Source organism: Petromyzon marinus, chromosome 4 (assembly GCF_048934315.1).
Source record: "Petromyzon marinus isolate PM22_M1 ecotype Great Lakes invasive population chromosome 4, UKy_Petmar_22M1.pri1.0, whole genome shotgun sequence".
In the NCBI taxonomy this organism is placed as follows: domain Eukaryota; kingdom Metazoa; phylum Chordata; class Hyperoartia; order Petromyzontiformes; family Petromyzontidae; genus Petromyzon; species Petromyzon marinus.
Window position 1 is genome coordinate 26603937 of NC_133670.1, and position 17033 is coordinate 26620969.

The 17033-nt window shown below is 43.4% G+C and overlaps 1 protein-coding gene across 1 annotated transcript in view; it reads left to right on the forward strand.

The window, feature by feature from the left end:
• LOC116937223 (enhancer of polycomb homolog 1-like) overlaps window positions 1-17033 on the forward strand; it is a 53479-nt gene that overhangs the window by 6653 nt on the left and 29793 nt on the right. Inside the window, exons 2-3 of the mRNA XM_032944306.2 lie at window positions 9983-10142; window positions 13495-13640. Coding sequence (XP_032800197.2) covers window positions 9983-10142; window positions 13495-13640 — 306 coding nt within the window. The remainder of the gene's footprint in view (window positions 1-9982; window positions 10143-13494; window positions 13641-17033) is intronic.

Genomic DNA, 17033 nt, shown 5'->3' on the forward strand with positions numbered 1-17033 from the left:
GAAGCAAATTTCTTGGGTGACGGAAGGGGAAACCTAAAAAGGGCTGCGCGTTTCATGCAAGGTGGTTCTTATTTCGGATCACAGGATCGCAGTCCTGTTTTATTACCGCCTGGTATTGGCTTGCACAGCAATACACGAGGTGGAGTGGTTGGCGCACTGCGCTGTGCTTCTCGCTACCTTAGTTCGATTCTGGGCCACCTCGCAACATCAGTGGTGAGTCATTAGAACCGGTTCCTCACCAGAGTGGTTAAGTCTGGTCAAACAACCATGATTGTGGCGATGTGGGGAGTCCATCATTGGTTTGACAAAGTGCTTCAATTATTGTGAATTTAATTTAGCCTTAAAATTTGGTGATGTGGCTGCTGTGGTTGCCTGTATTACTATGCCCCCCCTAATCTATAATTTCCTCTCCAGACAACTTTGCCTGGTTCCCTTAAAGTGTTTCCTGAAATATCTTCCTCTTGTATCCCTTGTTTGCAGAACCCTTTAATTGCTTACTTTTTTCTTAATTTTTGAGCGAGCGGATGAGTCGGTGTAAGTTGCTTTTCTCTCTGCTTTGGTGAGTTAGTCGCTTCCTCTTCCCTTGCTCCCATCTATTTTCTCGTTTTCTTCTGTTTCTGCGCTCTGAAATGCTACGTTATGGCCGCATTACTAATGTACGTTGTAAGAGCCACTAGGTGTATGCTATGGAGTGGCCACGCTGTGTGTGGGTTGGTGTGAAACGGATGTGTGCTTATGCTGCAGGTTAGCCGACTGGGTAGATTGATTGAGTGAGCAGGAGGTCGCGAGCCCAATATGTTCCCATGTCGCCTGTCGTTCACTGTGGGCTCGTATCTGGTTCGCAAAGAAACGCACAGAATAATTCATCATATGCACACAAACTCCAGCGGTGTGTTTTGCACGTGCGGTGTTACATGACAGAGGAAGGACCCTATCCCACATTCAGATTGGTAACTCTTAAAATAATATAAATGATTTACACCTTTGTTTTGTTCACCTGAAGGAAAAAAGCATAACTTTTGCGGTCTCGAGTCAGTCTTGGTTTTAACCTGACTGCATGAATGAAGTAACCAGCGTGGCAGTGACTGATCCCTGTAAACAAGAGCACGTGCTTGCACGTCAGACGGTACAGCGATTGACTCTCAGCAACATCGTCTCCCACTTACCTTTACTTTAACACTGATCGTAGCGCACGGTCCTGAGGTAATGCCCGTGTCCTTTTTACTTCATGAGACCCTGCCACACGTATTGTGTCTGGTATTTTTTTTTATTACTTCAAGTTTTCTGATTGAGTAACGAACGGTCACCACCTGGACTAGCTTGAGATGTTTGGCCACATGCAATTGTTCTTGCAAGAGTGCGTATGATGCTTCAATACGTGGCTCATCAGTATTTTAATTAAATTGGCAGCATCTTCGGTGATTAGAGATGGGAACGTGTGGTTGTTTGAGTTTGTCACTGATAACATTTTCTGATTTCGAAGTGTGCCCTTTCTAAAACCTTGTCAATTCCAGTTTTAAGCAAATATATAAAAGGGCTAATAGCTGCTGAGGGAACATCCATTTATCACTGCTAAAGATAAATTGGTTGTTCAAAAATCACCATAGACATCACAGCCCAGATATCTGTTGGGTCTGTTTACATCTGATGCACAGATTAACTTTATGACGGTACCCCGGGGTTCCATGGTACCCCAGCTCTCTCATAATGTCAGTGATGCAGGCATTTTTAGTCTGTTGATGGTTGGCGATGCGGCAATGGACTCATCTCGACGAGCTCTACACGATGCACTATTCAAAGTAGAATTTTTCGATAACGGATTTTTATGCGAATGTTTGGCGTTTCGACATCACGGAGTAGCACTGATTTCAGCACTGACCTCGGATTGATTGGTACCCCAGTCGCGGAGTTAAGTACACCCCTGGAAAAAAGTGTCCCAGAAATATAATATTTAATTGTCTCTGCCATTTTGTATTATTTGGTACCCCGGGGTACCACCATAAGGATCAGATGGCCTCCTGAACTGCGCAGCCCCTCCCCCAAACCTTTCTGCATTCCAACTAACTTTGTCCACTGCTTTCTCTTTCGAGTAGGGACCACGATTGGTGGCACAAGGCAAAACCTTTAGTGACGACTCAATTGTTTCAACAGCTACAACCCACAGATTTCAGCCAATATTTGGAAAAACGTTTCGTCACCTTCATGTTTTTTCTTTGCAATCTTTGCTCGAGATGGAATTTATACCTCATTTAATTAAATTTGTGTTGCCTTGTCGAATGAATAGGGGGTACCGAGGAGTGTTGCGTTCTACCTACGCAGAAGTAAACATCCATTACCAACTCGGCTGGCCCCTTTTAAATGATTGCATTGTTAATTCTGCGTGTCTTAGGACGCTGGGAATTTGCTTTGAAATAAAACCATTTTGGAATAAAGAATCCCATCAACATCATCTGACATTTCGATTTAAACCTTTCGTGACTGCAAGGATTCATCTTCTTTGGTTCGTTCGGTAAAGTCACGTAGAATGAGAATAAAATAATAAATTGATAAAATAAAATAACGCAATAATATTCTCACGACGTTTCGGCCACAACACAAGCGGCCTTCATCAGGTGAAGGGACGAGACTGTCTGGAGGACAGCGCTGGAGTGAAAAAGCCACGCTCAGACTGCGACCTTTAAGCTTAGAGTCGCGGCATCTCTTCAGAAAGGTGAGAGACTCGATTAGTTGAGCCTTCTTATCCCGGAGTCTGTTGAAGGAGGCTCAACTAATCGAGTCTCTCACCTTTCTGAAGAGATGCCGCGCCTCTAAGCTTAAAGGTCACGATCTGAGCGTGGCTTTTTCACTCCAGCGCTGTCCTCCAGACAGTCTCGTCCCTTCACCTGATGAAGCCCGCTTGTGTTGTGGCCGAAACGTCGTGAGAATATTATTGTGTTATTTTATCAATTTATTATTTTATTCTCATTCTACGTGACTTTACCGAAAGAACCAAAGAAGATCATCTGACATGGTCATTCCACTGCTGGATGAAGGCCTCTGCAAGATGCTGCCACCTCTCACGATTCCACTGTGCAATAAACCTTGCAGCACCTGCACACAAGCTGATTTCATTGCTTTATCTCCTTGGTGGATGTACTCTCAGACATGTTCCATTTCTTGGCTGCCACAGTAGCGAGATGTCATCTACCTTGCCTGGTATGGAGGAGGTAGTGGGTTCGATCCCGACCCTGATGTTTGTATTTTTAGAGTTTCCATGTTCTCCCCGTGGTCGCGTGGATTTTTATCTGGGTCCTCCAGTTTATCACTCCACATTCAGAAACATTCGTTTCGAGTATTTGGCTGTTATAAATTTCCACGTGATAAGCCACTTCGTTGATCTATCATTTGTGGCCTGGTTGCTTCTGAAAAAGAGCTATATAGCTCGGTGGGCCTTACCTCGTAAAATGAAACGTTTTAGTAAAATATTCTTGATGAATGTCTCTGCAAAGCAAGGCTGGCAGCATCGGGTTTTTTTCCATCGGGTTTTTCATGGTTTTAATATAAAACCCGATCATCTCAGATGGCCAAAAATACGGTTTTATTGCCGGTTAATCCCTATGATTATAGCCCCCACCAAAGAGAAGACCAACAACACGTTTCCGCTAAAAGATGATGGTTAAAGGTCGCAAGATGCCGATGGAGTATTGGCTGTCCATGGCAGTCAGTGGCCTGAGCTGCAAAAGTTCGCCGTCAAGTTGTTCAGCATTGCCACGTCCAGTGCCGCATCCAAGAGGAACTCCTCCACCATGGCCTACATTCACTCCAAGCTGAGGAACAGCCCGAGCGTGAAGTCGGTGGAGAAGCTCGTCTTCATCAAGAGCAACATTCCCGCCTTCGACGGCGCGGTTGAGATGATCAAAGAGGACAGCAAATCCAATGACTCTGGCGCCGATTGACGACAACTTGACTTGCCGGATGAAAACCATGTTCTTTTTTCGACAAAATCGTTTTTTTTTTATAACCAATAACCCGATTAAAATTTGCAAAAAAAATCGGTTTTTTTTCCACCCTTGCTTCAAACCGCGACGTCTCCTACTGAATCTACTTTTATAAATAGGTTGTATGATGTCAGTCACCTTATGTTCTATAATCCTCATGTTCCTCTTTCCGTCTTGTAGTGTAATTCCAAGCATGTATCTCTTCACACTTTGCACACCATTTTTTGTTCCACATTTTTTAATTCGTGACCATGTTTCAGTGTCCTATGTCATAGCACCTAGTGCACACTGATTAAACACATTTTTAAGGCAAAATTGTGTCACTTTTCATCGGGACAGCGCCAACCGTGAGCTGCTCTGGCAGGCGAGGCTGCATCAGCTGGGTCATGTAGCCCACATGCCCGTGGAAAGTGATTCAGATAATGAACATGAATACACGCTTTTTCATTAAGTTCAGCGTTCCAATCTGCTCTCATCCACCACTATTTCATATTTTTTTATTATGATCTCCTTTCAAGAGATGTCCCAGGCACACTCACTATGTGCAGTTGCCTAGTTTTTTTCTGGCCACTAGATTATTGTAGCTGGAATGCAGACTGCCCTGCTAGCTTTAATACGGTAGTGATTTTTTTTATTGCAATATTTGAAAATTTTACTTTATGCGAAATTGAATCGGCCATTTGCCATGGTCGTAATTTACATACGATTCACACTGTCGTATTCTTCTTCAAATGAGCATTGCGGCGTTGTGCATCTGTTTTATACGTTTTTGCGACGGGTTACCGAGTTAGTCAAAATTATAGGCAAGCCTTGCTTAGCGCTACCCTGTAGAATGCTTTTTGTCCTGGAGGAAGTTTATACAAAAAAATCGAAAAGGCGCTTAAGAGTGAGAACACAGGTTTGGCAGGAAACGCACATGCCACAATCTTTATTTACATTCACTTGGACAATGAGAGCAATGTACGCTCAGAGCAAGCAGCACTAGCCAGTTTTTTTAAAACACCCGCCAGTTTGTTCACTTCACCTTAGTTTCTTTCTTACTTTAGTGTTTTTGTGAGCATTTTTTACCCTGGAAAAAGGCCTTAATCCATCTTTATTTTACGTGCCAATATCTCTGTCAATAAAGTAGGCATCGTGCACATTACAACGGAACAGGAACAGTACAGGGGCATACAGCAACAGGAATGAGAAGTAACCCGTCCCGCCCTCAGTGGCTAACACCGGCTGAGAAAATTAAATTGCAATCACGTGCACGATGAAGTGCAACCGTGCACAACAAGTAGTATGAGTAAGGTAAGTCGTAAATAAAAAATAAAGAGTAAGTAAAGACGTTAAAAAAACATTATAGGAAGGCAATTCTGAATAGATGTATTGCACGGACCACAGAATTGAAAGAGGTCTGCAAGTGTTAGTGCTAGAAATTTGGCCAAAGTTTCGGGGATAAGGATCACTTTGGATATTAAAATGCAAGTGATACGGCGGGTCGAGGCTGGTGATGTGTGTCGTGAGCATCAGTTGGATGACCTGACGAGTACCATACAGAATACTGATGTTTTTTAAAATAAAAAAGAATACATTTAAATGTAAAATGTTTAGCATCTGTATTATTTGCGCTATTGCCGATACCCAAATGAAGCCCTGATATTTTGTTCATACGTAATAAATAACAGTCGGGAATGCATATGCATATATAATAATATATAATAGCCCTTTTGGCGCTGATTTGATTTGCGCTTCTTCAGGAACGCATCTTGAGTGCCAAGTGAGTTTTTGGGCAGGTACCTTCAACCCATAAATCTCATTTTTTTCTGCATATCAGTGCAAGCTGCAGCTAGTAAGCTGCAGCTAGTGTTAGCCATCTAGTTAAAAATAATGGGCGTTTTTTGGCACACTTTGAGCGTCTGAGAGCAAGGCAAAAAATAAATCTTAAAATCTTGCCGTCTCGTTTGCCCTTAATACATCTTCTTTGAGTCGTGTATTTTTTGTAAAAAAAAGTTTAGCACCTGTAGTAGTAATAGTTAAAATTCAAATTTACAGAAGAAACTATGCGGGATTGAAATATCCAGTGCCATCTCGTGCATTTTATATGCCTTGTAGTCGGCCACGATGTGGATATTTGTGCTGTCAGCAAAAGTCTCTCCCGTTTTGAGAAATGGGAGAGACTGCATCGGCTACTGAATTGGCCAGGATACAAGGCTGCACACTGCAGAAATTGCCTCGGCTCACACGGCATCAAAGTGCCCGTCTCTATGCCTTATCGCTGTGGTCCCTCATACCGAGGGTTGTGGCCAGTGGCTGCTGCCATTTCAGGAGTTTCCTTTCCCTCCTTCGGTTACCAGATTTGGAACTGTTGCTATAGTTATGACTAAGTGACCAAAAAAAAGTTTAAATTTTCACGTTGAAGGACATGTATGTAAAAGGACCAAATTATTATTTGCTTATTGTTTACTACTGTAAGGTGGATTGTGCAATCCTGCCCCACTTACAATATGTTTTGCCACTCTTTGATTTGGGGTCAGGCAATTGAAAAGTTTTGTGACTGTGCCCAGTGTTTAATCACACGCGTTTTTATCAGGTTGGAGAAGGAATTGTGGTTCTCAAAAAACAACACAATTGAGTGCGCTGCTTTGAATTATTTCTGGCCCAAGTGGCGTAATTAAACACTCGTTCCCTTTGTCGTCAGTGATGACGTTTGTAGATGTTGTAAGCGACCTGTGTTGAACTGCTGGCATTGTTATTGACAGAATTTCGATCGTAGGCACATGCAATAAAAAAATGTAGATAGGCATGCTGTAATATTGTCTGCCACATAGCTCCATGTGGAAGGTAAATACTACAATAAGTAATACAGAACCACAGCCTTGGTCAGACTCGTCATAGCTCAACTAAGTTGCATGTTAGCTGAACGCCAATACTATACAGTACTTTTCGATTTAAAGCTTTCGTGACTGCAATGATTCATCTTCTTTGGTTCTTTCGGTAAAGTCACGTAGAATGAGAATAAAATAATAAATTGATAAAATAAAATAACACAATAATATTCTCACGACGTTTTGGCCACAACACAAGGGGCCTTCATCAGGTGAAGGGACGAGACTGTCTGGTAGGACAGCGCTGGAGTGAAGGAGCCACGTTCAGATCACGGCCTTTAAGCTGTGTGAGAGGAAACAAAGCGCCTTGACAAAGGAATTAGCATATAATTTAGCATTGAAATGGCTGAATGATTAGCTTGTGACTGGTCACAGAAATAGTTATGTTAAAAGTTAAAGCATACACATCCGCAGAGGCACCCCTTGACAATGGAATTAGCATAGAATTTAGCATTGAAATAGCTAAGTTAAAGCATACACATCCGCAGAGGCACCCCTTGACAATGGAATTAGCATAGAATTTAGCATTGAAATAGCTGAGTGATTAGCTTGTAACTGCTCACAGAAATAGCTACGTTAAAGTCAGACCATACACATTCACCGAGGCACTTAGTGTGGGCTCACATGACATTGACTTCTCCAAGACGGAGGTTCTTTGCAAACAAACCGGCTACCATGAGAGATTTGTTCATGAGGCCATTCACATATACAAGCACAGAGACAATTTCAACCGAGAAGATGGATTCTGGCTTGGTAACCACTGGAAAGATGTTTTAAATAATTTCTGTTCTTAATTAATTGTATTTTTACGATGACCTTCAGACCGCAGCTCTTTCGCCAGCATTGCCTCTTAATACCTCTCACACCACGGTTAATGGTATGGTTTTACAACATGGAGTATACTAGGGCCTCGCAGCTGTCTCTCTCCCCCTCCTCTGTTCCGACCATGGATGAACTCGTCCGTCTGAACGGGGCCCGTAGCTATCCGTGGTGCTAAAGTTGAGGGTAAGAATCCACCCATTTTTTCGCCATATAGCATTGTGATATATAACGACTTATTGTTGGTAGCTTAGCTGATTGGAGAATATAGAGTTTATTGATAACATTAAGGTAATTTATATTTTAGTTTTTATTGGTTCACTATATAGTACTGTGAATAGCTCAGATGTGTAGGCCTTGACTTCAACATAGTCATTTCTGTGACCAGTCACTAGCTAATCACTCAGTTATTTCAATGCTAAATTCACCTAGTTATTTCAATGCTAAATTCTCCTGTTTGATTTGTACTAAGTGCCTCGGTGAATGTGTATGGTCTGACTTTAACGTAGCTATTTCTGTGAGCAGTTACAAGCTAATCACTCAGCTATTTCAATGCTAAATTCTATGCTAATTCCATTGTCAAGGGGTGCCTCTGCGGATGTGTATGCTTTAACTTAGCTATTTCAATGCTAAATTCTATGCTAATTCCATTGTCAAGGGGTGCCTCTGCGGATGTGTATGCTTTAACTTTTAACATAACTATTCCTGTGACCAGTCACAAGCTAATCATTCAGCCATTTCAATGCTAAATTATACGCTAATTCCTTTGTCAAGGCGCTTTGTTTCCTCTCACACAGCTTAAAGGCCGTGATCTGAACGTGGCTCTTTCACTCCAGCGCTGTCCTACCAGACAGTCTCATCCCTTCACCTGATGAAGGCCGCTTGTGTTGTGGCCGAAACGTCGTGAGAATATTATTGTGTTATTTTATTTTATCAATTTATTATTTTATTCTCATTCTGCGTGACTTTACCGAAAGAACCAAAGAAAATATACAGTACATTACACAATAACATAATTAAACATAAATGAACATTAAATTTACTTTACATACCTTTCGTCTTGAGGGTAGACTCATTTACCCCAAAGACTCTCCCCTCAGATGCAACCCTTGCCAAGTACAAACTTATACCTATCACTTTTTTTGCTCTCTTTTTTCTTACCTTCACCACTCGCTGTTCTTCGGGTCCATGATTAAGGGAAACATGTATATGAATGACCAACAAATAGAATCAAAATATGCATTTGCGTTGCGACGCGGTCCATGCACTGCAAGAATCAACAAAACACATGGACAGCTGATAAGCTACGACACAGCACCACGGGTGATACGGAGGAGAACCGTGGCCCTGTGAAATTTGTAAATGCATGTTGAGGACCCGGGCTTACCTGTGGATACTTAAAATTTCCAGGTTGCATTGCTACATTTGTATACAGAGAGTAAACCGTGTGTACATGAATTCCGTGGTTGGTGAGGGATTGCTGTGCAAGGAATAGTCTCGTAAGAAAATCTGTGATGAATCTCCTGAAACTCTCTGGTTCTTTCGGTAAAGTTACGTAGAAATAAATAAATTTAATAATAATGGAATACGACGTTTCGATTGCAACACAAGCAACCATCATAAGGTACAATTGAATGATAAAAAAACATAGCAAACTTAGAAATATAATGCAATACAACCCAGAGAGTCTGCTAACACAACAGTCAACATCCTACCTAGTTGATTAACGTTGTTCCAAAGAATGCTAAATTTGAGAGAGAGACAAATCACAGACACGGAGACAGACAGACACACAAGTAGAGAAAGAACATGTGTGTCTCTGTGTTCTCTCTCTATTTGTGTGTCTGTCTCCGTGTCTGTGAAATTTACACCTTGTTCCCTCTGTAAATGTCACCCCCACCCTCGCACCCGTTGCGGCGTCCCTCCCGCCCCCCCTCGGATTGGCCGATGTTTGCTAGCTCTTCGATCTTTTACTTGCAAATTCCATCCCTATCGCCGCCCACTTGCCCTTGGGTTGTGCCCACCACAGGCGTATGTGGCCTCTCGTGGTGGCTCGCTCGCTACATTTCTTCCTGCCTCAGCAGTCCGCCTGCTGTGTTGTTTCACCTGAAGACGATGGCTTGTGTTGCTATCAAAACGCCGTAATCTATATTTAAATGCATTTGTTGGGAATCTTCAAATAAGTGATGAGAAAACCCATGATGGTCAAAGTTTTGGTGTATCGCTGCATGTCAGTGTTACCCCTCACCTATCCACTCCAGTGCTGACGTTCCCCGTGCTTCCATCTTCCCCTCCCTTTGGTTCCACCCCATGCAGGAACACCACTTGCAGCGCGCCATCTCGGCGCAGCAGGTGTATGGGGAGAAGCCTGAGCACATGGTAATCCCCGTGCCAGAGGCGCAGAGTAACGTGGCGTACTACGACGGCCTCTACAAGGGCGATTTCAAGCGGCCCAAGACCTTCATCCACCTACAGCGTAAGCCTCGCGTGGAGCGCTCGACATGTGGTGCAGGATGCAGATCCGCTATTCTATGGCTGCAGTGTCTCCTGGTTTTCGCTCCAGCTGAGCTCTCACACTATTGGTAAAAGTTTTTCTAGTTATGCTGTGGCTGTCTTAGGGGTAGCAATGTGATATCCGCTGTCATGGGTTGTTCTCTAACATGAAGGGTTGCACTGCTTTGCAAGGGATTTGAATGGATTATCCATACATTGGTCACCAACACGCGTCTACTTTGAACATTACAAGCCATTCTAGTCCCCAGCACGTTTAACTTAGCTCACGTGTTAAAGTTGCATCATGTATAAATTTTATTACAAGTACTCATAGGCTAGAGGAAAATATCCCCATTGCCCCTCCTCCTTCGGGAGAGTATTCTGGAAGTGTACAGGGAAAAGGCTCAAACACAGGCCTTGGCGGTGTTTTGGGCTGATAGGGCCAGGAGTTCAGTTGAAGGACATCTGTAGGGCAGCGGTGTGTGGAGCTCGCCCCATACCTCCACCAGCCATAAGTGTGTGGACATTCAACACGCAGGAGGGTAACTTTGGGAGAGCTGTTCTTTCGGTTGTGGGTCTCAGTTATGCCTGATAGGGTTTGGAGGGGGAAATAGGCATTTTCCCCATCTCTAACTAGGCTCTGATACAGGTGCTTATTTATCTAGCCAGAGCGTGTCGGTGACCATCATATAAATAAATACAAAATTTGTGTATACATTAAATCTGGTTTTCATAGTTGAGTGACACTTTCCACATCACAAGATATCCTGTGCTCGCTGAGACGTATGTTTATGCTCAAGCTCGCAGAACAAGAATCACTTTGGATGGAGTGTTTCACACTTTGGATGTGGCAAAAGTGTTGAAATTATTTCTCTAGAGAATATTGGGCTGGCGGAAATCGCACCAGCTGTGTTCGTCTTGTATGGGAACTTGGTCAGGGGAAATTCGGGCTTTAAAGTGCATATTTCCATGGAGCTAAAGGAGTGCATTTCACAGGGCATCCAACGGATGATGCATGTCATCTTCTCCCTGCCCCGCCCCCTCCCTTGCAATGCGGAGGAGGGGCAGGGTGTGGAGGGAGAGGGTCCCACCTATCTGGAAAAGAAAATGTTTAATTTTATTAAAAGTTTTTTAGGTGCCCAGCACAGGATGGAGTTCATATACAACCAAGTTGGCGAATGCCATATGAACAATATCACAATGTGGTGTTCCAGTTCACTCCTAGAATGCATTCTTTTTTGTAAGATATTTTTTTGTTATTGGTGTTCAAGATCCAATGGTACAGGTGGAGTAACAGAGAAAGGGTGAGACAGCATATAACAGATCCACGGTTCACATAACGAATTTCTACACCTTCATGATAGGGGAATGGACAGGAGCTCTCAGGCACGTCACCCGACCATGCCAGGGTAAACAATTGGGGACTGAGTACTTCAAGGGGAAGGGGAGGAATTGGGGGAAAAGGGCAGGGAAGGGGGGAGACAATGTCACCAAACAAGACCCAAATATAATAACATAAATGCGACGTCTGGGTTTGTTGGGTTTTTTTTACTTCCAGGAGCAACGATCACTTATGTAAAGAAAAGGGTGGCATAGTGTCCACAGTCCATCCTGACTACCATATCCCTTCTCCCCGGCCCCCAATTCCATGGTTACTCATGGTCGGTTAAGCAAAATGGGGACCATGTGGCCACATTCCCTCTCCTTCCCTTTTAACTTATGGCTCGGAGGTTCCATACCCACCAGGATGAGGAGAGAGTCCTATGCCGTAGTCCACAAAGGGCGGTTCACGGTATTTCCATTTCGGTAGAATAGTTTTTCTCGACACTTTATAGAGGTTTTGGAGTCGGGTGTTATAGTAACTTGTTAATCCTTTTGGTCTGAGGGCCCAGTAGGGTTGAGTCAACTGAAAGGCTTACCCCCATGTTCCAAATATGGTTAAAGTAGCCTGTAATATGCTGGTAAAATGCTGAAGAGCCGCATGGCTCACAGGTTTATACCTAATAAATGAAACTGAAACTGAGATATCAGAGCATGTCCAAAAGGCGTGCGACTGTCTGCAATGTGCCCGGAGGGTATCTCGGGCAGTCTTCGGAGCAGTTATTGAATTTAGCTCTCCTCTTGTTCGTCATTTAGGTCCTGTAGATTAACTTGAATTGAATGAGTTTCATTGACTGACCTGGGGCCTGTAACTGGGGCCCGCCATATCTGAGTACACTTCCGAATAGGAATGTCTTATCCCGCAAATCATTCCGAGAGCTTTCTAGTTTTGGGTCTTACCCGTGATCCCTCTCCATCAATCAGGTGGTATGCCACTGCAGTTTTTATCTTCCCTTCTATTTCCCCAGCCAGTCTAAAATTGGTTGGGGAAATAACCAGGTCTTTGTCCGAGGCTTGGGTTATTGCATCCCGGATCTGAAGGAATCTAAAGACATGCGAGCATGGGATATCATGGTGCGCATACAGTTGCTCAACTGTCTTCACCATGCCTTGTTTAAGAGATCACCCACCTTTTTCAGGCCAGTCACTTTCCAGCTGAGCCAACAGAACACCAGGCCTCCCAATTTCAATGAAGGGTTACCCCACAACGGGGATTGTCTGCATTTGCGTAGGTGCTGGAGATCATCCATAGGGGTTGAAAGTTTTGGGGTTTATCCCTAGTAGGGTAAAGGTGATGCCAGATAATGGCGATGGGTTAACGGAGTCCTCTTCCCGTGCGTTTTCTGTTCCCCTTTTTAACGGGTTGATCCACTGTGTAATGTTCTGGAGGGTGATCGCTTTATGGTATTTCAGGAAGTTTGGAAGTGCAAGCCCCCCCCCATTCCTATGCAGGACGAGGGAATAATAGTCTATTTGTGCCCAGTTTTGATTCCAAATGAAGGAGGCAATGTGGGCATGGAGTGTCTTGAAAAAGGCCTTCAGGATACGGGTCTGAACCCTGCATAAGTGGTATAGGAACTTGGGTAGAACCATCATTCTGACCAAATGGGTCCTGTTCAAGAGGGAGAATGGAACGTCCATCCTTTCTTCAAGTGAGTTGGTAATCTCCTGGAGAATAGGGGGGAATTATTTTCCGAAAGAGTAAGGAGACTACAAGTTCCATTTCCAAGGGAGGCTTTTGTTGCAAATATAAATTAATTGATTCGTAGTCTATTTTTGGATTAGGAAACAATGATCTGGCGAAATCTGTCATAAAACCCTCCACCACCCGATATGACGAAACACTAAATGGTGAGTGTTCAAGCGTTTTAACGCACCTATTATTTTTTCCGCTATGCGGATTAACGACTTAAGTGTGAACATGGAGTGAGACATTCTCGCTGCTGCCCCCCTAGCGCTGAGCCTGGAGGTCGAGCATCCCGACTATGACCTGGACTCGGAGGACGAGACATTTGTAAACAAGCTGCGGCGGAAGGTGGACATCAACCTGATGCAGTTTGAGGAGATGATGGACCGACTCGAGAAGGGATGCGGCCAGCAGGTATCACCCATGCAGTACCACCTATGAGACTACCTAGATGGGCACATTGGGATCTACAGATGAAATGCCCCTTACAAATGTCAATTATTATTTCTATTATCCACAGCATCACCCTATATATCCTTGTCTGTTTGCATATTTAGTTTAATGGTCATCATTTGTCTGTTTTAATGTTTATGTATCTTCTAATGTTAATTGACTACTATATTTACCCAAGAATGTCAGCGTGTAACGTGCGTGGCGTCACTCCACGTCGACCAGCGCCGCTCATTAATAATCATGAACAGGTTACATCCTCCACATGGACCCACCCCTCATTAATAATTAATCCTGAGCGGGTGACGTCACTCTGCATGGAGAATCCCCCCTCATTAATAATCATGAACAGGTGGGGTCCTCCACATGGATCCCCCCTCCCCCCCACATTAATAATCTTAAGCTGGTGACGTCACTCCATATGGAGCACCCCCCCTCAATAATCTTGCGCAATTGACGGCATGCCACATCGAACAGCCCCCCTCATTAATAATCTTGATCAGGTGACGTCCCCCAATTAGACCCCCCTTATTAATAATCATGAGCGGGTGATGTCACACGACATGGGGGTAGGGGGGGCGCCTCCTCCACCCTCCTCAACGTCAACTTACAACCCTTACTACAAAAGCAAAACCCTCATGTCACACGATCTCCGTCACGCTATTGAGACATACAAGTAAAAAGGATGTCATGATGAACAAGGGATTTTAACCTTTAAATGAAATGAGTGTTTCACCACGGCTTTACAAATTGCACACAAATTGATGCAATGCATATCACGTCGCGGTCTGCTTTTCGCTTGCAAGTTTCAGATTTACTGAAATACACCCGTCCTTGGACGGGAAAAAGGCTAGTTTTACTATAATCAGTCTAAACATAATCTGGCCGAACCAACTTGTGCTATGTATCATTTGTCATTTATATTTTTGCAGTACTTTCAAGTTTATCGTGTGACAGTTGTTTTTGCTCTGATTTCTTTCTGCTTCATCGCTGTACTTTATTTCTTTTGTTTTACTTTCAGAAATTTAGTAACGTGGCTCACTCTTTGAAAATGAGACTTCTCATCTCTTAAGTTCTCACCTGTTTACACAGCTCCTAAACCCATTATATAACCCAAACAAGCTTGGTGTAATTTTTGATTTAAAGCTTACGTGACTGCAGGGATTCATATTCTTGGTTCTTTCGGTGAAGTCACGTTGAAGGGAAACAATAAAATAATAAAAATATAGAACAATAAAATTCTCTTCAACGTGACTTTACCGAAAGAACCAAGAATAAGCTTGGTTGAAGTTAATTTTGTTTAACCAGGTGAGAACTCAAGAGACTAGAATTGTTTCTTTAGCAAGATTGACCTGCGGCATTAGTCTGCTAGTAGGGTGGGAGGGCACCAATGATTGCTAAGTATAATTCCAATTGAGTAATTTGCTGTAAATTTGAAAATGTAGGCACGCCGTACACAATGGCCTACTCTTCCAAATGACAGGGTATATTTAACGTCCCCTATGAAGCGGACAGTGCTTATCGTTACGGTTATTACAATCCGCAGTATTAATCAGGGTGGCCACTGAATTCAGACTGTTAACCCCAGAAACTCATGGTAAACGCACTAGGCTGTCGTACCACGCAAACAATACTACCCACGGTACCACCCTCGGTACCATACACAGTGCCAGCCTTGTAGTACCTCCCACACAGTACCATTAACCACAATCCACGCTGCCTCACCAGATATAACGGTACGTCCCTGACGGACCCTACACTGCAAATTAGCAGGAGGAAAGTCCCAGGAGGTTCCCTGTGCCACGATAACACATGGGAAGTTCCCACGGGAGTTTCCATAGCAACAAGGCCACGGGAAAATATTGCCAGATGATTTTATGGAGGAAAGGTCCCAGGAGAGCTCCTGTGTTACGATAGAGTAGGAACAGGGCCCTGAGAGAACCACAGTCCTACCAGGATGCAGCGATAGAGGCTCGGTAGATTCCCCACGTGACCAAGTAGATCCACGGGGGTCGGGGGGCATAGGATGTGAGAGGGTCAGGAGGCTGGCAGCCAAGCAGACCTGGTGCAGAGCCAAAGAGAAAGAACACAATAATAAGAAAATAACACTTCAAGGATAAGCCATTGTGTCAGACAGTGTTGCAGCACAAATTGCACCCACTGCATGCAACGGAACAAGGGCACACGAAGCATGGGACATGGCTCATCTCTAATGGGGAGCAATGTTTTCAAGTCGAGCACAGTTTATGCAAATGAAATGCTCACGTTACATTTAGGTTAATAGATCAGAACGCTATAGAAAGAGACCGGACAATATAGAAGCAATACAATATAAATTGGAAAATAGTACCGAAGATAAATTAAATATTAGGGGGGGGGGGATGAATCGTGTCCTCACTAGCAGCTGGCATTTATTGCCATTTGATCGTTGGGAGACTTTGGAATGGTTACATATTCCGTGTAATTTGCAAGTAAATACTTCTGACCATGTTAGAACCCAATGAGACTACAAGCCTATTTTTATAAAGTAGATGTAGATTTTGGGCTTGAAATATGTTTTTTAATCCGGAAAAAAACAAAAGGCAGATCTGAAACACGGTAGGACCAATACCTCGGCCGTGGCTGATCATTGTTTTAACGCTGTGGGCACACATGAAATATATTTTTCCAAGACGAAGGTACTCTGCAAACCCACTGGCTATCAACAAAGATTAGTTCATGAAGCCATCCAGATTTATAAACAGACACAATTACAACCGAGAAGATGGGTACAAACTGAGCAATCGTTGGAAGGACGTTATTAAACAGTTTAAGTCATAACTGGCTGTGATGTTTCGATCCTACCTGCCCATGTTAGCAGTTATTTCCGACTCTCTGAGTTACATTACCTTGTTAAATGTCTTTACATTAACAGGCTAAATGTCTCACTAATACAGCCACCGTTGCGGTGGTTCTCTTACATCGACATGCTAATCAGCCACAATACAATGGCAGCCTCCACAGCTTTGTTTTCCTCAATTTGGCGGTGGCGCCCGGTGTTCTAATATTGATATGCTAATCTTGCATTAACAGGCTAAAATGTCTCCTTACACAGCCACCGTTGTGGTGGTTTTCTTACATTGACATGCTAATCTCTCTCAATACAATGGCCACCTCCACAGCTTCGGTGGTACCTGGTTTTCTTATATTGACATGCTAATCTCCTCTTTTTCACCTGATGACGATTGCTTGTGTTGCGATTGAAACGTCGTGATATTTTTCTTTTTTTTGTAATTTTTCTATCTACGTGGCTTTACCGAAAGACCTAAAGAATGACTTTACACTTGCCAATAAAACCACCTGATAACAGTGAACCAC